The sequence below is a fragment of the Lipomyces arxii genome, assembly GCF_038497795.1.
Source record: "Lipomyces arxii strain Phaff 12-163 unplaced genomic scaffold V1512scaffold_31, whole genome shotgun sequence".
In the NCBI taxonomy this organism is placed as follows: Eukaryota; Fungi; Ascomycota; class Lipomycetes; order Lipomycetales; family Lipomycetaceae; genus Lipomyces; species Lipomyces arxii.
Window position 1 is genome coordinate 1 of NW_027117730.1, and position 22,359 is coordinate 22,359.

Below are 22,359 nucleotides of genomic sequence, written 5' to 3' on the forward strand. Positions count from 1 at the left end.
AAAACTATAAAAAGACACACATGCTTACCTGTACAAATATATCTAAATAGGAGCGCGCTCACTAAAAGACCTCGATAGAGAACAAGATCTAGTAGTGAACGCGCCGCTATATTTGTACAGGCAGCCCAGCCCAGCAACCCAACAAGAAAGCCCTTCGCTTCAAAAATAAGAGTGTCAACTTCCTGACGGTACTCCGTGAAAGGGCGATTCTCTTGTGAGACACGTGACAAGCGGTTCAAGCCATGTTGTACTAGGTCGTGTCTTTGGAAAGATTGACGGAGTTTGGTGAAGAATTGTTCCAGTGTGAACATAGTTTCATGATGCAACTCTTCCTCAATAGTTGCCTGTTCAATCCAAGGACGGATTGTAGAACTGGCCCGTCCTTCCATAAACTGGTAACAATACAATATTTGCTCCCTTGAGCCACCAATCTTAGACCCATCCATGTCTAGTTTATGACGCACACTCAAGAACCAATTGTCGAATTCCGATGAGTCCCCATTAAACATTCGCAGCTTGGGAAACACATGTCCGTGACTACCAGCTGTGGGTGGGGCAGGAGTAGACGCAGCAGAGCGGCGGCTTGTCAGGGTTTACTAGTTTATAACTGTACGAAGTTAATATTAAAATCTACGTTAAACAACAAACAAGTCCTTACCTATTCAAAGATATCTTTTCTGATATGTCCTTATCAGCAAAGAGTTCAAGTTAAAAACAAGAACTCTCCGATATCTTTACACAGGCGGCAGACGCAGTCACGGCCAGAAGCTCGGTGCCAAGTAGCCTTAGGGTAAGACATACCCTTAAACTCAACTTTGCACCAGCCGCAAGCCGCACCCCACGTTGCCGAGGACAGCGAAACACAGAAACAAAACATGGCCTCAGGCCGTAACACGGCTCGACAGTGCCTCGAGAACAGCGCGAAGTCAAACATTGTCAGCTTGCAGGCGGTTCATCTGCTCGCTAAGCTGAAGAACAAATTCTTCCGTGATAAGAGGCGTATTTTGCGACATTCTGAACTGAAAGACAACAACAGACGAACGGTTTGGCGCGACAAAGATTATGGTGTCAGGGCTGGTAACTTATAGCTGGTACAAGAATAATCTTTGTGGTGCGCGCAACAAAGTTCAACTCGAGAGTCAGAAGAAAAGAAGAAAAGGAAAAAGGAGAAGAAAATTCTGCGCACCACTTATTCCTGTACCAGCCCTACGCAACCAACCCTACGTTAATAACCCTACGCAACCCTACCAGCCGCACAACGAACAAAACGGTTTCAAACCGTAACAACAAGAAAGCCCAACACACAAACCCCCAACCAAAACACAGCAACGACAGCCGACGCACAGCAAGGTATGTGCACGGATCAGGCCGAATCCGTAACAATATAAACCATTAAACTTATTAATTAGCATTCGGCAGCTCAACTCTCGCGAACTAATTAGAGTTTGGGAGGTTTAAAAGAAAGTTCTACCTTCTACCTTGAATAACTCACTCAATATGTAATCTTGATATTCGGCATTCTGTAATCTCCAAAATCATTTTCATATCTTTTACGTTCAAATACGCTGACTGTTGAGGTCGTTGTGCTGATATTCAACTAATTACATTAACTTGAAATATTGAGCTGCATGAACTTCTGACTGAACTCTGACCTCTTGACATATGTCGAAGGTTTGATTGTCTCATGATCTCTCACAGTGTCTTAGTAATTGTGCCTTGTTACAATATTCTTACGGCTGGTTTAAGGGTCTTGTATCTTATGATAATCACTAATATTCCAAATACGTCCACATAGCGGGCTCGTTCTATAATGAGCTCTTTTCTAAATACAACATAAACAAAACACACATAACTAATCACATCATAAATCGTACGACAATAATTGTACAATCAGACCCCATACGCACAGCGCTCTCCAGGCGCTGTTAAGGTTTCAAGTCCCGTGACTCGGAAACCTTACAGGACTATTTTTTCCCGCTCTCTTATCTCAACATCAATAAGTATTTATACTTTATTCATGTTAATTACGGCTATAGCTTTGCTCAGCTATTTGTTTGTATTTGTAGTATTATTCAACTATTACTATACCCTGGTACACTGATATGTACTGATTGAGACTGATCCTCTATAACCTCGTCAGCTCTGACAACATTATCATCGTATTAATACAAAAAAAGTTTCAGAAGTAAAAGACCCGAGCGTTACTAATGTGAAACTGTGCGTCGAGCAAAATAGAGGCTACAAGGGTTAGGGCGTCTCTACCTAAATGTACTAATGGTTAGCGACACAGTCCAAAAGTGCAAAATGAGCCCACATCGGCAGGCTTTAAAAGGATTAGGGCATTGAACCCTATTACCAACGTGCACCGACGCCTACCAACGCAATTTTCATGAACTGAACATACTCTAAACTATTCTTTTCAAACAGTTTCTAATGTTTCTTCTCTGAATGCAGATCCCTTCTGGTGTCCGATATGATGTCTAATCCTGGTGCTTTCCCGATTACAAATACCTCGCCAACAGCAACTGGAACAGCACGCTCAACAATGCAACAAACTTCACATAGACAACCTCCTAATCTTATCACTCAAATGCCCCGTCCATTTACAGCGCCGCTGCAGATGCCCGGCTCATCAATCGCATCTAACAACAGACCATCATATTCTACTACGTCATCATCATTATCGACCTCGCCTTTTACACAATCTTTGCGCCCAGAAGGCTCAAAGCATCACGAACATAGAGATGGGTCGACTTCATCTACAGCATCGTCGTCGTCAGATTCAGCGTCAACTAACGACGAAGAAGCGCTCGAAGACTACTGTAAAGGTGGTTACCATCCCGTGGCAATTGGAGAGACATTTAATAGCAGATACACAATTGTCAGAAAACTTGGTTGGGGTCACTTCTCTACAGTTTGGCTTGCAAAAGACGCAGTTTCAAACCGGCATGTGGCAATGAAAATTGTCAGGTCAGCTTCACATTACACCGAAACGGCATTAGATGAAATTAAACTGTTAGAGAAGATCGTTACTGCAAACCCTGATCATCCAGGTCGCGCTCATGTCGTATCTCTACTGGATTCGTTTGAACATGTTGGTCCTAATGGTACACACGTGTGCATGGTCTTTGAAGTTTTGGGAGAAAATCTACTCGGATTGATTCGGCGGTTCCATCATAGAGGAGTTCCAGTGCATCTGGTGAAACAGATTACTAAACAAGTTCTACTTGGGTTAGATTACTTGCATCGCGAGTGTGGAATAATTCACACCGATCTAAAGCCAGAAAATGTTTTGATAGAAATTGGGGACGTCGAAGAGATTGTACGAATTGTGGAACGGGAAGAAGCGAACAAGCGGAGAGAGAAAGAGGAAGAATCCGCCCGGCGGCGACGAAACAAAAAGACTGCAGGTGACCGCGTCGGCAGACGGTCGCGCAGACAAACATTGATTACCGGATCGCAACCTCTCCCATCGCCACTAGCGGCGTCGTTTACGAACGGTGGATCGTACTTTGACAGTTTGATTATGTCTCCAGTCAATCCACGACTGAGTGTATCTGGTGCAAGCGGGAGTGTATCTGGTGCAAGTATCAGTCCGACGGGCGATGAGACATGGAAAAAAGAAAGAGAAAAGTCAGCAGACGTGATCGAGGACGGCATGTCGACAATTTCTCTATCAAAGGACTCTAACAGGAACAGTTTCTCGCAGTCGCCTGGTTCAAGAACGCCTCAACTTGACGAGCTGATTTCGGTCAAGATTGCAGATCTCGGCAACGCATGCTGGGTTTCCCATCATTTTACCAACGACATCCAGACCCGGCAATATAGATCACCTGAGGTTATACTGGGTGCAAGATGGGGTGCCAGCACTGATGTCTGGTCAATGGCATGTATGGTGTTTGAGTTACTTACAGGCGACTACCTCTTTGATCCTCAGAACGGGAGCAAGTACTCTAAGGATGATGATCATATTGCGCAGATAATTGAGTTGCTTGGTCGGTTTCCACGCCATCTTGCCATGGGTGGAAAATGGAGTTTAGAATTTTTCAATCGGAAAGGGGAACTGCGAAACATCCACAAACTGCGTGCCTGGTCTCTTTCTGATGTCCTCCACGACAAATATCATCACGACACGTTTGACGCCCAAAATATTGCGACGTTTCTGTTGCCGATGTTGGAACTGAACCCTGAGAGGCGCGCTGACGCGGGTGGAATGGTCAATCACGACTGGTTATCCGATACATTTGGTCTGCCCGACGTACACATAGAAAGAGAAGTCGGTGCGCCTGGAGTAGGTATTGAAGGATGGGCATGTGAAGTGTCGAGTGGAATTAGAACGATTTAGAATGTTCGAGTAACAAGAACTTACTATTTTTTTGACTATATCAACTTGTTTATAATATTTGGATATATTACTGAAGATTACATTGAGAGCTTAGCATCGATTTTTGGACCAATTGACACTTCATCGCAAGTACTTTTTTTTTTTTTTTTTTTTTTTTTTTTTTTCGGCTATTTTTTATAATGCATGTCATATTGTCAATATGATTGACAACAATTCTACAGTCCAGACCATCTCGTGCTGTAATATGTTATACGAATTGGCGCTGGTGTCATAGTGTTGAATGGGCCCAAAATTATCTTTTTAAGACTACACAGTGTAATAAATATTCTACGAAAGTACATCGAACTAGACAAAAATTGCTGGGTGTAAGTGTACGGTGCAGATTAAATGAGGACTATCGTGCGGCTACGACCACCTATCGAGACTTCTCTATAAATACTCATTGCCAATCCAGCCATCGCTTATAATCTAACACCTATAGATCTTCACTCAATCGGTTCATTCAAGTTTCCCATATTACATATCGAACAATGGTTGCTGTTAATGCATCTCTACCCACTCTCTTTGAAACGTATGCGAGTACTTCGATGACGTGACGTACCATCTGACCAGTTTGACAGCATTGACTCAATGTCGTCTGAGTTTGTTGATCGTAAGTGTGTTAATTGACTTACAAAGCATGCAATTGACTAGCCAAGGTCTCTCCAAAGCAGTATCAATTCCATCAGTTTCTGCTGACTTGACTCTCCGGCCTAGAGTCGTTGAAGTATGACGTTGCAATCTGACCATCTTAGCAATTATTTAATTGGAAATAGATGGCTCACTTCTTGAAATCTCAATTGATTGCTCTCGGTGCCAACGTCGAGCTTCGTGAACTTGGAAAGCAGGAAGGCACTGACACCGATCTTCCCCCGATCGTTCTTGGTCGGTATGGATCTGATCCCGATAAACGTAACATTCTTGTGTATGGACATTACGATGTGCAGCCTGCACTTGCCGAAGATGGCTGGGAAACTGAGCCTTTTAAGCTTATTGAGAAGAATGGAAAGCTGTACGGTCGTGGTTCAACTGACGATAAAGGTCCTGTTATTGGTTGGATCAACTCGATCGAGGCGCACCAAAAGGCTGGCGTCGAGTTTCCGGTTAACTTGGTTATATGTTTTGAAGGAATGGAGGAGTACGGTAGTGACGGTCTGGATGACTTGATCAGGGCCGAGAAAGATAAGTTTTTTAGTGGTGTCGACGCTACCTGCATTTGCGACAATTATGTGAGTCGTTCTGTTTAGATGCCGGCACGATCTAACTGATTTAGTGGCTAGGAACTACTCATCCGGTTCTTACATACGGTATTCGTGGATGTAGTTACTACTCAATCACTGTCTCAGGACCGTCTGCTGACCTGCACTCTGGTATATTTGGTGGAATGGTCTCTGAGCCATTGATTGATCTTACACACGTCTTGTCGCAGCTTGTGTCGCCCCAGGGAAAGATTTTAATTCCTGGCCTTATGGATCTGGTTGCTCCACTTACAGGTAATGGGTTTGCTCACTGAAGTAATCTCTGCTAACTTGCAAGATGAGGAGGCCAAGCTATACGACGAAATCAAGTACACCATGGACGATTTGTACGAAGCTACTGGATCCAAGACTAATCTATTTGATAACAAGAAGGAGTCGTTGATGGCCAGATGGCGTTACCCGACCCTGTCTCTCCACGGAATCGAAGGCGCGTTTTCGGCTCCCGGCGCAAAAACTGTCATTCCTGCCAAGGTTTCAGGCAAATTCTCGATCCGAACCGTGCCAGACATCTATCCTCGCCCGCTGGACGAGCTTGTGTTTAAGCACATCAACGACGTCTGGGCAAAGCTCGGATCCAAGAACAAGATGGAGATTAAGCTCTTGCACGACGGTATGTGGTGGCTGTCGAGCCCGAAGCACTGGAACTTTGAGGCCGCAAAGAAGGCTACCAAGGCAGTGTGGAACGTCGAACCCGACTTAACACGTGAAGGCGGCTCGATCCCTGTGACATTGACTTTTGAGCAAGAGTTAAAGAAGAATGTCTTGCTGCTTCCTATGGGACGTGGTGATGGTACGGTCAAATTTTATAAATTTTGTTTTTTACTAAATGTTTACAGATGGTGCTCATTCTATTAACGAGAAGCTTGACATGAGCAACTACATCAACGGAATTAAAACTTTGAGCGCATACTTACACTATGCTTCGGTCGAACATACATCGGAGTAAATTGCTTCGCTATCAATACAGCTATGATATATCAATAAACGCATTTGCAGTGTTACAAAACTTCAGCAAATATTATTATTCATAGTGAGCACCTACACAGGATATCAAGGCGGTCGGGTGTATCTACATCGTTACTTAAGCGTAGAGACGAGTAAAATTAGCTCCACCTTCTTCGGTCGGTGGCACTTGGAGCCAATTGAGGTTGTCGTACTTGTATTCGCCTTCAATCATGTGAAAAGTGTACGCGTATCTGGACTTTTGTGACCGATTCGTTTCTGACTTGTGCAGTAACGAGCCGTGAATCAATACCAGTGTTCCTGCATTTAGTCAGTCATAAAACATACATACACGATAGTAGAGCATACCGGCTGGACATTGTGGCATGATAAACTCTTCGTCGAGAGGCTCACGAGAAGCTTCAACACCTTCAATCTTTATAAATCCTGTTCCTTTGCGGTTTCCGTCCACACGGATCATTCGCTTCGCAATGTTAGCCCACTTATGCGACCCGGGCACAAACGACAGCGCGCCGTTTTCAGCTGTGCAGTCCTCCAGCGCGTACCAGAACCCGACCGCAGATGGAGGATCAGTGTACAAAAAAACTGAATCTTGATGACTCGGGACCTTGCCTCCGATTTCAGGCTGCTTACATATGATCATACTCTGAAGCACATACGGATTTTTAAACCCAATACTTTGCGCAATTGCTCTGTTGCGATCATTGACTGTACTGTCGTTGAATGTCGGGTTCAGATTGTGTAACGCGTGACCAATCTTATTTATTGCCTTCGCTTTTGGCTTGACGAGCTCACCAGTTGGAGAAAACGCGCCCTGTTCAAAGAAAAACCGAATCTTGTCAGACGAACCGAGAAAATAGTCGTCTCCGATGTGAGCTTCCTCATCAGTCGAGAACTTGGTCATTGGATGGTCAGCAAGGGAGAACTGAGATAGCATGAAAGCGGTCTCGTTGTACAATTTCTTGACCGTCTCAGACGAGAGTTCATCGCGTAACAGTAGGAACCCATTCTGCTCAAATTGAGAGACTTGTTCTGGAGTAAGTCCTTGAGTAACCATTTTGTTCTAAATATCTTGAACTGCCATTATCGGCAGATGTTAATAAATGTACACAAGACCCTCTAGTACAGCAGTACAGTATGCAGTACCCATATCTGTGTAAGCTGGGTCAGAGCGTTGAGCATTGGGCTTGAGGCTAAACCCAACTCACCTCCTGATTTTTTTACCTTTGACTCCGTACGATGTAATTAGTTCGTCATTGTCTTTCTGTTCGTTTCTCGTTACAGCGCATCAAGTACTTAAACACCGTGAACTTAAACGCAATTTTTTTACTGTGATTTCTATACTGACAACCTTTCTATATTGTGTTTATTGTGTACTGACAATGAAGTTCACACATCTGAGTAAAGTTCGCTGCGACGTGGTTAAGGCACAACTGCGTTCATTCAATTTGCGGTTTAGTCGTCAAAAGAGTATTTTTGCTGCGACAGACACTTACGCCAGACGTCATATTGGCTCTTTAGATGAAGCCGACACAAAGATCATGTTAAGTACGCTGGGGTACAGTTCAATGGACATGTTCATTGCGGACGTTATTCCTAAAAGCATTCTTACCCGGCGTGCATTTGCTATTGAACCTGAGAATGGATATTCAGAGTCAGAGTTGAATGGGAGATTGAAGGAAATTGCTGCGAAAAACACTGTTCTACGGTCTTATATAGGGTATGTTAGAAATTGTGATTTGGATGGCCGCTAATGAAAATGAGGGCTGGATATTACGGTACAATTGTCCCACCAGTGATTCAGAGAAACATCTTGGAGTGTCCGGAATGGTATACGTCTTACACGCCTTACCAACCAGAAATCTCACAAGGTCGTTTGGAATCATTACTTAACTACCAAACTCTCGTGACTGATCTGACTGGAATGGCTATAGCTAATGCGTCATTACTAGACGAAGGTACTGCTGCAGCCGAGGCCATGATGCTCAGTTATAATGCCCAGCAAGGGAGGAAGTCAACGTATTACGTTGATTCAAGTTTGCATGTCCAGACCGCCGCTTGTATAGAATCAAGAGCGTCTGTACTAGGAATCAAAATTGTGCGCCACCTGCCAGCAGACAATGCTGATCTGTTTGGTGGCGTTGCTCAGTATCCTGCGACAGACGGATCACTGACAGATTGGAGCATTTTGGCAGATAGTGTTCACAAAGGAGGCGGTTTATTTGCTGTCGCGACTGATCTGTTGGCTTTGACAGTTTTGAAGCCACCGAGCGAGTTTGGAGCCGACATTGTGTTTGGAACATCTCAGAGATTTGGTGTCCCATTAGGATATGGGGGCCCGCACGCTGCTTTTTTTGCTGCAGCAGAGGGCCAGAAGCGAAAAATTCCTGGACGACTGGTAGGAGTGAGCAAAGACAGACTGGGAGACAACGCATACCGTCTGGCGTTGCAAACTCGCGAACAGCATATTCGCCGTGAAAAGGCGACGAGCAACATTTGTACAGCCCAAGCATTGCTGGCAAACATGGCAGCAATGTACGCCGTGTATCATGGCTCAGAAGGACTTAAAGCCATAGCAAACCGTGTTCATTCATTGACTTCTGTGCTTGTGTATGCATTAAAAATGTTGAACTATGACGTTTTGAATCAGACTTGGTTTGATACCGTGACTATCAGAACTGCTAGTGCTAACTGCGTGCTGGCTCACGCTGTTGCGCAGTACGGCATCAACTTTAGAAAAATCAATAATACTGATGTCTCTGTGTCGATTGACGAAACTGTTACGAAGAATGACTTAGTTGATATTATTTCTGTGTTTTCGACAATCGCCGAAGAAGCACACGCGACTGTATCAGGGGAAGTAATTGAGGATTACGCCAACCAGTTGCAGATTTCATCTGTTGCGCCTGCAACTATTTTTGCATCTTTTGCACGGTCAGGACGTATTCTCAATTACGACGTCTTTAACAGCTACCACACTGAAACTGAGATGCTCAGATACATTCACCATCTGCAGGGTAAAGATCTGTCGCTGGCAAATAGCATGATTCCTCTCGGCAGCTGCACCATGAAACTGAATGCCACCACTCAGATGGTTCCACTCTCGTGGCCAGAGTTTGGTTCTTTGCATCCTTTTGTGCCGTTAGACCAAGCAAAGGGGTATGCCGAGCTTGTGTCCGAGTTAGAGTCTGACCTTGCTGATATCACCGGGTTTGACGCTACGTCTCTACAGCCTAATTCTGGTGCTCAAGGAGAATATACAGGGCTGCGTGTGATTCGGGCGTATCTTGACGCGACCGGAGGCGAGTCGCGCAATGTTTGTCTTATACCGGTTTCAGCCCATGGCACTAACCCTGCATCTGCAGCTATGGCTGGAATGAAAGTTGTAGCTGTCAAGTGCACATCTACGGGTGAGCTTGACATTGACGATCTGGTAGCTAAAGCGGCGAAACACAAGGACACATTGGCAGCCATGATGGTAACCTACCCTTCCACTTTTGGCGTATTTGAACCCAGAGTTAAAGACGCAACTGACATTGTTCACAAGTACGGTGGTCTGGTTTACATGGACGGTGCCAACATGAACGCCCAGATTGGGCTTTGCAGTCCAGGTGATATCGGCTCGGATGTGTGTCACTTGAACTTGCACAAAACTTTATGCATCCCGCATGGAGGTGGTGGACCGGGTGTCGGGCCGATCTGTGTAAAGTCAGTTCTCGCGCCGTTTTTGCCAGGGCATACTGTGATTGCGATGGCTGGTGATGCTAACTCTGCGATCTTACCTGTTGCGTCGGCGCCATGGGGGTCAGCTAGCATATTGACGATTTCGTGGGCTTATATCAAGTTGATGGGCGGACATGGAATCACGAAATCTACGGAACATGCACTACTGAATGCAAATTACATGGCCAAGCGTCTTGAAGGCCATTACAAAATTTTATACTGCAACTCAAAAGGCAAGTGCGCGCATGAATTTATCGTCGACGTAAGAGGACTGAAGGAAAGCTCTGGTGTTGAAGCCGTTGATATCGCAAAACGGTTGCAAGACTACGGCTTTCACGCGCCAACAATGTCGTGGCCTGTCGCCAACACGCTCATGATCGAACCGACCGAGTCCGAATCGCTTGCCGAGCTTGACCGGTTCTGCGACGCAATGATTTCAATCCGGCAAGAGATCTATGAAATAGAGAATGGAGACCAGCCGCGTGAGAAGAACGTGATGAAGAACTCTCCTCATTCGTTGAAAGACTTGATGGTCGCCGAATGGGACCGTACTTATTCGCGCGAACAGGCTGCGTACCCCTTGCCATTTCTTCGTCAGCGTAAGTTCTGGCCATCTGTGACTCGTCTTGACGATAGTAAGTTCATTGGTGTATCAATTTGCCAAGTTTTTAATGATTGTAGCTTACGGTGATCTTAATTTATTTTGCACCTGTGAGCCGCCGGCACTTGAGCCAGATGAGACAATTTGAGTTATTTTTTATGTGCTATTGAATACAACAGCAAACTGCAAAATACGGTGTATAGCACTACGCGTTATCGCACAGCATCGGACTGCATGATACAGTGTAGAGCATTCCGTTTGGAGTTCGGTTAAACCTTTGTACATATCTGCGGCTATGCGGAGTTATTTGTTTTCATAAAATACCAAATTTATAATACAGCTGTCCAATTCGTAGCCACGCAAAACCGCTTTCCCAATGCTCCTTATTTTTTGGCCATTCGCCGTCTTCTGACTGGTTTTTCAACAACTTCTGCCTCTATCAGCTTCTCAACTGCATTCACCGTAGATTCAGGCTCAACTAACTGCTCAGTCACGGAGTTGTTCGTCTCAATGTCTTTTAACTCATCATCTTCTCTATTATCCCCTTCTTCCTTGACAGGTAGACTACCAGAATTCCAAGTCCCACATGCCGGACAAATATACTGTACGATGTCTGGTGTTTGCCCTGGTGATGCAAGTCCATTATGCGCAAAACAGTTTGCACAAATCAGAGCATATCGATTCCGAGGACTTGTCTCGTCTTCACCAACAATAACGTCTAAAATTCTGTCGTACCAATGCGATATCGATCGTTCAGCCTGAGACTCCGCTGATTTCTTTTTATTCATTTGTTGCAATGCAATGTTGTTAGCAGCGCCAGTCGGTACCGGCACCGGCAAACTCTGCTGCCGGCCGCGAGCCCTGTCGTCAGCTTTTTTGCTCGGATGGTTGGTCTTTAAGCCTGGTGACTTGGAATCATCGAGATCATACCGCTCCAGCAGAGATTTGGTGCTATAGTACTTCATACTGCTTTTGAGGTCCTCGATCTTTGCCTTTTGCTGACCACGTAGAACTTTCAACTTTGACTCTTTGCGATTTATTTGTCGATCGTATGCAAGAGAAATTAATCTCCGTAGAAAATAAATTCTAACCATTGTTAGCAGATTCTTTACGTAAAATCATATTTACGGCACCCAAATGGAGCTATCAACGCATATACAATGATCGTCAGATCCTGATATTTACGCGCAAATCCAACATAGCATAAAAACACAGTGTACGAAACCACTAAATATATGGTCAACAGACCTAAAACACGCCGAAGCGAGGTCTGTGTCGCGTATAAACTAGTTTCAAGATTCCTGATCTTTGCGGACAACGAATCTAGGATCTTCTCGTAAGACGACGGAGATGGTGACCGGGTCTTGCTATTAATTAACGTATTCATTACAGAATAATCGATTGTCTACTTACCCTGAAAGGCCACACCATTTTGTTGTTTTCGCTGTTGAAACTTTGATAAAAAGTGAAGAGAGAAGCTGTTTTTCTGTTGACGTCAGACTTGTACGACGCGTTGAACACAGCCATACAGAGCCACATATTTGCTTAACTGCGCAAAACATGACGTTTACACAAATTACTGTCGGTGGCTCAGCATCATCCATCGTTGCTCGCAAATTCACCACGATTAGAAGTTTAAAAGAGATCAAGTTTTCCAGGCTTACAAAGATCGGATGGGTGTTCACGGACTATGGACTGTTTTAGGTCCTGTTGCTAGACCAGTCAAGCTCGAGTCGCTTCATGGCAAGAAACTGGCTGTCGACGCATCGATTTGGATCTACCATTTCTTGAAAGCTGTACGCGACAAGGAGGGAAACGCGCTGCCAAACGCGCATATTGTTGGGTTTTTTAGACGAATATGTAAGCTGCTGTTTTATGGTGTGCAGCCTGTATTTGTGTTTGACGGAGATGCTCCATTGATCAAGAAGCAGACGATTGTAAGATGTCTTTGAAGATACGCTTGTTGGGACAGACTGACGGTTGTATAGGCAGGGAGAAAACAACGAAGAAAAGGACACGAAGAAGACGCGAGTCGGACATCAAACAAGCTATTGAATCTTCAGATGCAGAAATTGGCTGAAGAAGAAGTGCATGGATCAAGGTCATTGTCGGATGCCGTCAACGACAACGACGTGGTATACTTTGACGAGCTCAAGATGTCTAAAGAAGAACGCGAAAACAAACGCCAATTGGCTCCAAAGCGGTTTAAAAAGCTGGATCCGTATCATTTACCTGACCAAGGGTGAGTTTTGTTTGAGGCGATGTTTAATGGTATTGCTGAAGATGGCAGTATAGCTGCGAAAAAGGATGATCCTAGAGTAATGACCGAGGCTGAACTGGAAAGGTATGCAGAAGAGTTTAAGACCGCCGAAGATATAGGGCTTTATGATGTACGTCGTCTGCTCGGGCTTGTTGAACATACTAACAGGATAGACCTCAAATATTGATTTTCATTCCCAAGAATTCGCAGCCTTGCCAATTACAATTCAGTACCAGCTGTTAAATACCGCACGCCTGCGCTCGCGTCTACGTATGGGCTACTCTAAAGAGCAACTGGACCAGATTTTCCCAGACAGACTGCAATTTTCAAAATTCCAGATTGCACGAGTTAAGGAACGAAACATGTTGACCCAAAAACTATTTAATTTGAATGGTATTGCGGAGGATCTGTCGATGCGAGTCGCGGGTGAACGAGACAAAAAGTATGTGTTGAAGAAAAACGATTCGGGATGGACGCTTGCGCTGGAAAATAATTCTGCTGCTGAGCCGATCGAGATTGACGACGAGCAAGCAAATGATGACGATGAAAATGAGGAGTGGGAGGACGTCGACATGAATCCAATTGTCGATCATACCCCTGTCAGAAAGGTAATAGATGACATTAAAATACAGAAACCGGCGCCTCAAAACGACCAGCTGTTTAACATGTCAGACGACGAATCTTTCTGCTCCGATAACAAACTTCCGATTGGAGACGAAGATCAGGACTTACAGACTGCAATTTCTCGATCGTTAGAGACGCCCGAACGATCTCCGAGCATGGCAGTTGATGTGGTAGACGACGAGAGCGAAGGTGAAACGCTCGATGACCCAGGATCAGCTCCAGCGGCGGGACCGTTTTTATGGGACATTGGTGATACAGATCTCTCAGCAATAATTGCTAGCCTGCCTAAGCTTCCAACAAGCACACAGCCGGAATCGCAAGAAAGCTCCGGGCAAAACGAGAGCAACTTTGAAGCAAGTTTTACGCCGTCTAAGTTTAGCATGAGCAACTCGTTATTTTCTCGCAAACGGAAACTTGAGGAATCGACGGGAAAAGTGAGCTGGGAGCCAGTGAATGCTCCCGTTGTGAATGCAGACTTATCGCAAGTTGGAAACACAGCTGTTAAGATTGCCTCAAAGCGTGTGATGCGAAGTACTTCTGTGGATGTAAGGCAGGTGAACGAATTTCCGTCTGGACCAAATGTCCTCTCACTAGGTCAAGACGTAGAAACGCTCGAAACTTCTACTTCGAATCGGTCCGACATTGTTGTCAAGCAAGAACCAAAGTCGGTGTCTGAGATTGACTCACTAAGGCTCGAATTTATTGCATTGTCCCGGGTTGAAAAGGTCGAGTCTGAGGCTGAGCATGTAGAAGAGGGTATCAAGATTGACGATTCACCAGATCGATCTCCAGTCACAGCGACTGTGAATGCGTCTTCCTTACTTCGAAATGCATCTTCACTTTCTTCTGCTCCTGAGTCTATTTTGGACTTCGAAACAAAATTAACACCTTCAAGCAATGTCACTACTTCGATGGAACGAGATGAATTGCCGAACAGGGAGGAGGTTGCACTAAATAATGGACTTTCTACTCAACCGTTTGTTGGAAGTGAGAATACTAGTGAAGACGTGAATACTTCAACATCTTATATAGATGCACTTGAACCTGGCGGCGAAGGAGAGGAAGAAGGCGGACAAAATTACGAGGAGATTGAAGACACGGAGTTGGTTGATCAAATTGCACATGAAGTACAAGAGCACGCTCGTTTTGCTTCAGAGATAAACCCAGCTTCCAGAATGAGTCGCGAAGACTACGACTTGGAGATTAGAAATTTGAAAAGTCAGCGACGACATGACCGCCGTGATGCTGATCAGGTTACGCTACAGATGGTGCAAGAGTGCCAGGATCTGCTTTCGAGGTTCGGTATCCCGTATGTTACTGCGCCGATGGAAGCAGAGGCGCAATGTGCTGAGCTATTAGAACTTGGTCTGGTCGATGGGGTCGTTACAGACGATTCGGACATTTTTTTGTTTGGGGCGTCTAAGGTGTACAAGAATATGTTTAATCAGGCCAAGTTTGTGGAGTGCTACGTTAGCTCTGATATATTAAAGGAACTCGATCTTGATCGACAAGCCATGATTAACTTAGCGCATTTACTTGGTAGTGATTATGCGTCTGGATTACTTGGTGTCGGGCCAGTGACTGCAGTGCAATTGATTAAGGACTTCAAGTCCGAGCACACACTCCAAGACTTTCGAGACTGGTGGGAGAGTATTCAAAGAGGAGACACAGACGCGGACGTTTCAACGCCGTTCAAGAAGAAGTTTCGCAAAAAAAGCAAAAAGTTGTTTTTAAGCGCTCTGTTCCCAGAAGCTGTAGTTGACGACGCGTATTGGCACCCCACAATTGATTCCGACAAGACCGCGTTTGTGTGGGGCACGCCTGATCTTGATCGCATTCGAAGTTTCCTCATGAGTACGATCGGATGGTCAAAAGAGCGGACGGACGAGGTCTTGGTGCCGTTAATTAAGGGTATGAATTTAAGAAAACAGTCTTTGGTGTTTGACAAAAATGGGTTTGGAGTTCGGAAGTGAGGATATTAAAGTTGTAATTTATGTAAATAGGTAAAGTAAAATCACATTGGAAGTTTATAGCAATCCTAAAAATGGCAGCTGGCTGTTCGACTAGAGCGGGTGCAGGTGCTGTATTCAATCCACGTTACCCGTCGTCGCGCTGGGGGAACAAACTTAGACGGGTTCATCACGCCGCAGTCATTGTAAGCATGCTGGTATAAAGCCGAAGTCGGATCGCACAGAATGACGGTAGTAGGCAACGGCGCAAGCGACAACACATGCTCGTACTCGCTCAAACTCGGTCTCAGCGTCGTCGCCCACGGAGAAATGTGCCCTTGGTCGAGTACGGTCTGAACCATTTTCTCAGTCTCGATATCCTCTTCCGTGCGAACCTCGCTGTACTCTGTCAGGTAGTCGTCGTCCACTTGAGTATCGGAATTTTCCTGCGTAGGCTGGTCAATTATCTCCGTTGTGTCTTCTTTCGCGGCCGATATTGATTGCGTCTTCAGAACTAGGCCGTTACGACGTAGCCTACTGGCCATATCGTCTCTGCAAATAAGAATTTCTTGAGAGAAATAGCATATTCTATTGACAATTAGCTCTGGCGTTAGACTGAATAGTATCACATACCGACATGGGTTGGAAGCCCAGAAACTTTTTTTTAACGTTCTTCGTACCTGATTTGTAAAGATCTCTGGTATACTCCGTTGTGGCCAGAAAATCGGCCCGCCGGCAGACGCAGTGCTGCCCCATGGATCATTGTTTCCAGGAACGAATATGAACGTCGTGGAAGCGCACAACTTTGGATACTGCGACAATACTTCTGCGAGATGATCAAAACTTTCTTTGTAGAGCGACGATGCACCGTTATCACAGAACGGTAACGAGATGAATGAGCCTGAAAGGACAATTGCAAGTGGCAGAGCGTCTTCCATCAAGCTAAAGACCTTGTTGAGGGCTTCTATTGTTTTCACTTGGTCTAAGAACAAGTCACATCCAAGCACGACTATGTTTGTGTCCGGCCGTCGTTGCTCTTCTGCAAGCATTTTAAGCTCGATGTCTTTATCAAACCGACCGTCCGGTGTAGATCCAATGCCGCCGATGCCCATAAAATCAAGATATCCATATGCTTCTCTCGACTTGTCTCGGGGTTCACATGGAGGATGTCTGACAGACCTGACGTAAAACTTCTCTTCTCGATTATAAACTCCGTCGAAAAGTAAGATACAACCCTCAACAAAGTACCCGGCACCAGCGATCTACGTTCAATTAGCGATGTCAATTAAAACAAGCTATGCACACGCACAGAATCTTTAAATTCAAGCTCTACCCGACCACTAGGATCTTCAGCCCACCAGTTACCATTGCTGCCTTTCACTAGCAAGGCTAGCAGAAGAAAGCTTTTACCGTGTCGACCTAGTAAATTTTTGATTTGCGAAATGGCATGCCAGTTTCCTGCGTTTGACGAATGAAACGACGGAGGCTGAAACTCCTCGCTGCGTAGTAGCCTGTGATACAGTAAATGATATCTTGATTGAAGTACGTGAACTTGATGCTTTGCTGATGGGAATGAAGTTGGAGTGGATCCCCTATAGCATACGTTAGCAAACAAAATGCTGAAAGTCTCAGCAAAAGTACCGCTCAAAATGTTTTCGGAAGTAATTGTAAATCCATCTGGGCTGACTGAATGCGTCCCACACGTGGAGAAACTCTTGAGGACAAAAATTCTCAAAGGGATCTTGAACAGATTCGAGTGCGACCAATTGTGATGCCGACACTGTTGCTGAATTTGTAAATGACGCACTTCTGAGTTCAACCTCACGTATAACAACTTGCAGCAGTCGTCTATCTACAAACAGACCGCGATCCTGCCCCTTCCATCGTCTTCCTACTTGATCTAAAAACGGCTCGCATTTTGTTCTCCAATCGCGACCAAATTTGCGACCCAAATATTCTGCAAACAGCTCAAGACCAGTTGCTTTTAAATTTAAACCATATTTCTTTGAAAGTACTCGATACACCACCGGACGAACTTGTATTGGCTGTAATTCTATGGGAAGGGGTGCAAGCGTACTTGGAGACGGTGATCTAATTGAACGTGTTTGTTGTGTTTTTGAAGATGGCTTTTTGAATGAAAATGACTGAAGTTCTTGAGAAGGCATGTCGTCTTCATGCGACGCACTTCACTTACCGGAGCCCTTTAAGAATACTGTGATAAATCGTCGATATCTTTGAAGGTAAAAATCTGACGCGGCGCGTTCGACGCGTCTCCCAACACTTTGTTTAGAATCACGGCGGCCTTTACACAAAGGGCATAAACGCGACATGTTTGTTTAGATATCTTACTATGATACAGCTTACGCGAATTTGGACGCAATTAATCAATTAGCCGAAATAATGACCGGTTTTGAAAGTTCAACAGACTCAAAAGGACAATCAAAGGAGGTTTTGTCAGTGGAATTGAAGTCAGCAGAAGATATTGAGCTGGAGAAAGTAATTGCAGCAGGTTCGCAGGCGTATGGTTTAAAAAACTATGAAGACGCGACAGAGCAATTCGCGAAGGCGTGTGAGACGTACTCTATGATTCATGGACAGGAGAATCCTGAGTTGCTGTTTTTATATGGTCGTGCTTTATTTCAAGTAGCAGTCTCCTCGTCTGATGTTCTAGGAGGAACTAGCGAATCAAGTTCAGCAGACAAAGGTGGTTTAATTCCCAAAGGACTGACACCTTCAAGTCCAAGACCAGAATCTTCAAACAATCAAGGGTTATTCCAATTTACTGGAGATGCTGTTGACGATGATTCCGACAAAGAAGATGAGCAAGACGGAGAGAATCAAGAAGAGGAGGCGGAAGAAGAGAGCGATTTTGAAACCGCGTGGGATGTTTTGGATTTGGCGCGGACTTTGTTTGTTAAACAGCTGGAAGATCTAAGGGAAAATGAAGTTGATAAAAAACGTGATTTACAGCTCAAATTAGCAGATATTTATGATATTTTAGGAGAGATATCACTAGAATCGGGTATGTCTTCCGCCCTATTGTGTTTGATTCCCGTATTTAACGGAACAATTAGAAAACTTTCCTCAAGCTTCTAATGACTTGGAAATGTCTTTGAATTTGAAGGAAGACTTATATCCACCGGAATCAACCTTTATATCAGAGGCCTGCTTCAAACTGTCTCTCGCACTTGAATTAATTCCTGATCCTCCAGAGATGAGACTCAAAGCTGCTGATCTTGTACAGAAGGCAATCGACAGTTTGACAAAGCGAAGCGAAATATCAGGGGAGAATGATCCTACACTGCTAAATGACTTACAGATTCGATTACAAGAATTGCGGAATACTACAAAAGCGCCAGATGTCAAGAACGAACTTGCCAATATGCTCGGTTCTGTGTCGGACGACATTAAAGATAAGCTGGTACAAACTATATCTCAAGTAACGGACATTAGTGGACTTGTTAAACGGAAAAGGCCTTCATCAGTCTCGCCAGTTGCTGGACCTTCAAACAGTAGCAGGGAAAAGACTACAGGGGAGGAGGAAGATGGTGCAGATCAGCGAAAGAAGTTTAAGCCAAAAGATGACGAATAGACGCATTTGCAGACGGTCGTTGTGTAAAATAGAATCACTGATTAGTTTGGAGAGGTGTAAATTATTTATATACTAAATTGAATATTTTATTTTGAGAGCCATCCAAGGTGCATATGCATGTAGAGTTTAAGGTACTGGAGCATTCTTCTACCCCATACGCAGCGTCATTAGAGACCGTTATTGGAGTGATTCGCATCACAGTATTGAATCATAGTTAAAGAATCTTCCTTCGCATCAAATATGAGCTGCCAACATCTTGCTGCAGTTACCCTTCATCCTCCTACAGCGTCACAGCCGGTTTATAAGGATGATTGCACTCAATGCTTTGATACACCTGTATGCACCGCATACGATTAACATTAAAAAGTTATAGCTGACTGGTTTTTTTATAGGATCAACCATGGGGCTTAGACGTTTGTCTGTCTTGTTTTAATGGCGGTTGCAATTCCCCAAATCGCAGCCATTCCTTGATCCACTACCAGCTGTCACAGCACCCAATTGTGTTGAACATCAAAAGAACACCTAAACCGACCAAGGCGGTAAAACCTTTGCTTGAAATATACAGAATGACTCTGACAAGCTTTTAGCGCGAAGAATCGCCAGCAAAGATCGTGAAATTAGCAATCGCTGCTGAAACTGAAGAAGACACGTATGACACAACTACTGTCGTGAAATGCTTGGAATGTGCGATGGAATTGGATAAAACTCTTGAACAGGTGATAGAATTGTTGCGTTTATGCTATTGAACACGGTTAATTTCATATTAGTTGTCGGGCGCGGTAGAAGGTGTCATGAATGCACTTTCTTCATCAAGGCAATCCGACGTGAAGGCTTGGGAAGAAGAAATTCTGCCCTGTGAGCATACTCTTGATATGATACAAGGCCCCGGCAAGATTTTAACTGCTGAAGGTATATTGAGTAACTACTTCGCTAAACCTAGCTAATGTCATGCTGACAGAGTTGGAGCACTGCGCCCAGTGTAATTTGCGTGAAAATTTATGGTTCTGTTTGTACTGCGGAAACCTTGGATGCGGACGTGGTCAGTTTGGTGGTGTCGGTGGTAATAGCCACGGCTTAGCTCATTTTGATGCCTCTCACCACCCTGTTTCCGTGAAACTTGGCAGTATCACTCCATATGGCACAGCGGGTAAGCTCACTGAAGTTTGTACATGCACTATACTGACATTATAGATGTTTACTGCTACTTATGTAACGAGGAAAGACAAGATCCTGAATTGGCAAATCATCTGGCACTCTGGGGGATTAAAATCTCAGAACGGCAGAAAGTCGAAAAAAGTTTGGTGGAATTGGTGAGTACTTGTTAAGATCTTCTCGATCTGAACTGACAAATTTTAGCAATTGGAACAGAATCTCAAATGGGAGTTTAACATGAAATCAGACGACGGTGAAGAATCGATGCCACTGTTCGGTCCTGGCTTCACTGGCATGAAAAATCTTGGTAACTCGTGCTACTTGGCTTCAATTGTTCAATGCCTATTCTCTCTCCCAGCGTTTGCACAACGTTATTATCTGCCGAATTCTGATATGCCGTTGACTCTACAGCCTGCTCTGGACTTTGAAACGCAAATGCGGAAGTTAGCTGATGGGCTTCTATCAGGACGATACTCTGTACCTCCATCATCTGATAACATCGAGTCTCCATATCAGCGTGGCATAGCTCCAGCAATGTTCAAGTCGCTAGTAGGAAAAAATCATGCTGAGTTTTCAACCATGAGACAACAAGATGCTTATGAATTCTTGCTGTATCTGCTGCAGACTGTTAACAGGACATCACACCAGCAAAAGACCGAAGATCCAACTTTGTCGTTCAACTTCGAAACTGAACAGCGCTTACAGTGTCTGGGATGTTCGCGTGTAAGCTACAAAGTAGAAGTTCAAGACAGCATTTCTGTTCCGGTTCCTGTACGAAGGCTTGGCAGCAAAGACGTCTTTGACACAGTTTCGCTAAAAGAGTGTCTTGAGATTTTCACTTCACCTGAGACGCTTGAATATAATTGTCAAGCGTGCGGATCAAGTGCTGGAGCTGTCAAGAGAACAATGTTTAAAACATTCCCACAGACTCTTGTAGTGAATGCTAGACGATTTGAAATTATCAAATGGGTTCCAACCAAGTTGGATATTCCGGTTGATGTTCCAGATGAAACGTTTTCAATGGATGAGTATTTATCAAGTGGCGTTCAGCCTGGTGAAAACTTACTTCCAGAAAGTATTGAAAAGCCAGCACCCAAGTTTGAACCTGACCAAGCTTTGCTGTCGGTTCTTGAGGGAATGGGGTTTCCACGTGTTCGATGTGAAAAGGCGTTGTACAAAACTGGTAACTCTGATGGCGATGTCGCTATGAACTGGCTTTTTGAGCATATGGATGATGCCGACATTGATGAGCCGGTCGTGACTGCAGAAGAGCTGGTTTCTGGTTTTGAAATTTCTGAAAGCAGTATTGCCATGCTGACCGATATGGGGTTTACGGCGGCTCAAGCGAAGAAGGCTTTGAAGGAGACTGTAAGTTATGGCATTTAGTAAACTATCAGATGCTAATTTTAAAGGGAGCTGATATGGAGCGCGCTGTTGAATGGCTGTTCAGTCATCCCGACGACGATGTCTCGGTAACTGATGAAGCTGCTGCTAGTAACAGCACGCCGGTTGCCGCCGTTGGGGACGACACGTTACCTGCAATGTTTAAGCTACATAGTGTTGTTTGCCATAAAGGAGGTAGTGTGCATGCCGGGCATTACGTCGCGTTCATTAGAAAGAAACTGACAGAGGACGCTGCAGATACTAACTGGGTCCTCTTCAATGACGAAAAGGTTGTCAAAGGAGGCGAAGTTGCGGAAATGAAGAAATTTGCATATGTGTACTTTTTTGAGCGGCAAAAAGTTTAAGAAACTTCTGGTTTGACTCATCGTTTGATGTATATAGTAATATTATAACATTCGCTTAGAGCGAGAGATCAAAGCAGTTGTGCGCATTGTTCAGAGCCGCATAA

At 44.6% G+C, this 22,359-nt stretch overlaps 9 protein-coding genes across 9 annotated transcripts; 6 read left to right on the forward strand and 3 right to left on the reverse strand.

Annotated features, from left to right (window-relative positions):
* Positions 1-20: 20 nt before the first annotated feature.
* V1512DRAFT_272805 (kinase-like domain-containing protein) lies at positions 21-4,345 on the forward strand (the record flags this gene model as incomplete). Its single annotated transcript, XM_066917702.1, has 4 exons — positions 21-30; positions 1,347-1,350; positions 2,455-3,107; positions 3,135-4,345. The coding sequence occupies 4 exons, from the start codon at positions 21-23 to the stop codon at positions 4,343-4,345; spliced, it is 1,878 nt and encodes a 625-aa protein (XP_066769232.1).
* A 365-nt stretch (positions 4,346-4,710) lies between these two features.
* Positions 4,711-6,854, forward strand: V1512DRAFT_268113 (uncharacterized protein). Its single transcript, XM_066917403.1, has 4 exons — positions 4,711-5,613; positions 5,658-5,877; positions 5,921-6,433; positions 6,480-6,854. Exons 1-4 carry the CDS (start codon positions 5,161-5,163, stop codon positions 6,587-6,589), a joined length of 1,296 nt encoding a protein of 431 aa, XP_066769233.1. The 5' UTR covers positions 4,711-5,160; the 3' UTR covers positions 6,590-6,854.
* V1512DRAFT_230562 (uncharacterized protein) lies at positions 6,488-7,730 on the reverse strand. Its single transcript, XM_066913959.1, has 2 exons — positions 6,955-7,730; positions 6,488-6,906 (listed from the first exon to the last, which is right to left on the reverse strand). Exons 1-2 carry the CDS (start codon positions 7,661-7,663, stop codon positions 6,725-6,727), a joined length of 891 nt encoding a protein of 296 aa, XP_066769234.1. The 5' UTR covers positions 7,664-7,730; the 3' UTR covers positions 6,488-6,724.
* A 113-nt stretch (positions 7,731-7,843) lies between these two features.
* V1512DRAFT_268117 (glycine cleavage system P-protein-domain-containing protein) lies at positions 7,844-11,269 on the forward strand. The gene is made up of 3 exons (XM_066917404.1): positions 7,844-8,326; positions 8,371-10,964; positions 11,011-11,269. The coding sequence occupies exons 1-3, from the start codon at positions 7,989-7,991 to the stop codon at positions 11,076-11,078; spliced, it is 3,000 nt and encodes a 999-aa protein (XP_066769235.1). The 5' UTR covers positions 7,844-7,988; the 3' UTR covers positions 11,079-11,269.
* Positions 11,015-12,485, reverse strand: V1512DRAFT_230568 (uncharacterized protein). Its single transcript, XM_066913960.1, has 3 exons — positions 12,344-12,485; positions 12,064-12,293; positions 11,015-12,016 (listed from the first exon to the last, which is right to left on the reverse strand). The coding sequence occupies exons 1-3, from the start codon at positions 12,467-12,469 to the stop codon at positions 11,314-11,316; spliced, it is 1,059 nt and encodes a 352-aa protein (XP_066769236.1). The 5' UTR covers positions 12,470-12,485; the 3' UTR covers positions 11,015-11,313.
* V1512DRAFT_268123 (uncharacterized protein) lies at positions 12,485-15,850 on the forward strand. The gene is made up of 4 exons (XM_066917405.1): positions 12,485-12,867; positions 12,919-13,172; positions 13,221-13,320; positions 13,364-15,850. The coding sequence occupies exons 1-4, from the start codon at positions 12,604-12,606 to the stop codon at positions 15,785-15,787; spliced, it is 3,042 nt and encodes a 1,013-aa protein (XP_066769237.1). The 5' UTR covers positions 12,485-12,603; the 3' UTR covers positions 15,788-15,850.
* On the reverse strand, positions 15,784-18,002 carry V1512DRAFT_278304 (DNA polymerase alpha/epsilon subunit B-domain-containing protein). The gene is made up of 4 exons (XM_066917957.1): positions 17,405-18,002; positions 17,073-17,355; positions 16,397-17,025; positions 15,784-16,351 (listed from the first exon to the last, which is right to left on the reverse strand). The coding sequence occupies exons 1-4, from the start codon at positions 17,926-17,928 to the stop codon at positions 15,853-15,855; spliced, it is 1,935 nt and encodes a 644-aa protein (XP_066769238.1). The 5' UTR covers positions 17,929-18,002; the 3' UTR covers positions 15,784-15,852.
* Positions 18,003-18,153: 151 nt separating this feature from the next.
* Positions 18,154-19,456, forward strand: V1512DRAFT_268127 (SHNi-TPR-domain-containing protein). The gene is made up of 2 exons (XM_066917406.1): positions 18,154-18,785; positions 18,838-19,456. Exons 1-2 carry the CDS (start codon positions 18,164-18,166, stop codon positions 19,353-19,355), a joined length of 1,140 nt encoding a protein of 379 aa, XP_066769239.1. The 5' UTR covers positions 18,154-18,163; the 3' UTR covers positions 19,356-19,456.
* A 14-nt stretch (positions 19,457-19,470) lies between these two features.
* Positions 19,471-22,315, forward strand: V1512DRAFT_268129 (uncharacterized protein). Its single transcript, XM_066917407.1, has 8 exons — positions 19,471-19,691; positions 19,748-19,894; positions 19,943-20,071; positions 20,123-20,264; positions 20,314-20,502; positions 20,547-20,665; positions 20,712-21,875; positions 21,920-22,315. The coding sequence occupies exons 1-8, from the start codon at positions 19,596-19,598 to the stop codon at positions 22,253-22,255; spliced, it is 2,322 nt and encodes a 773-aa protein (XP_066769240.1). The 5' UTR covers positions 19,471-19,595; the 3' UTR covers positions 22,256-22,315.
* Positions 22,316-22,359: the final 44 nt, after the last annotated feature.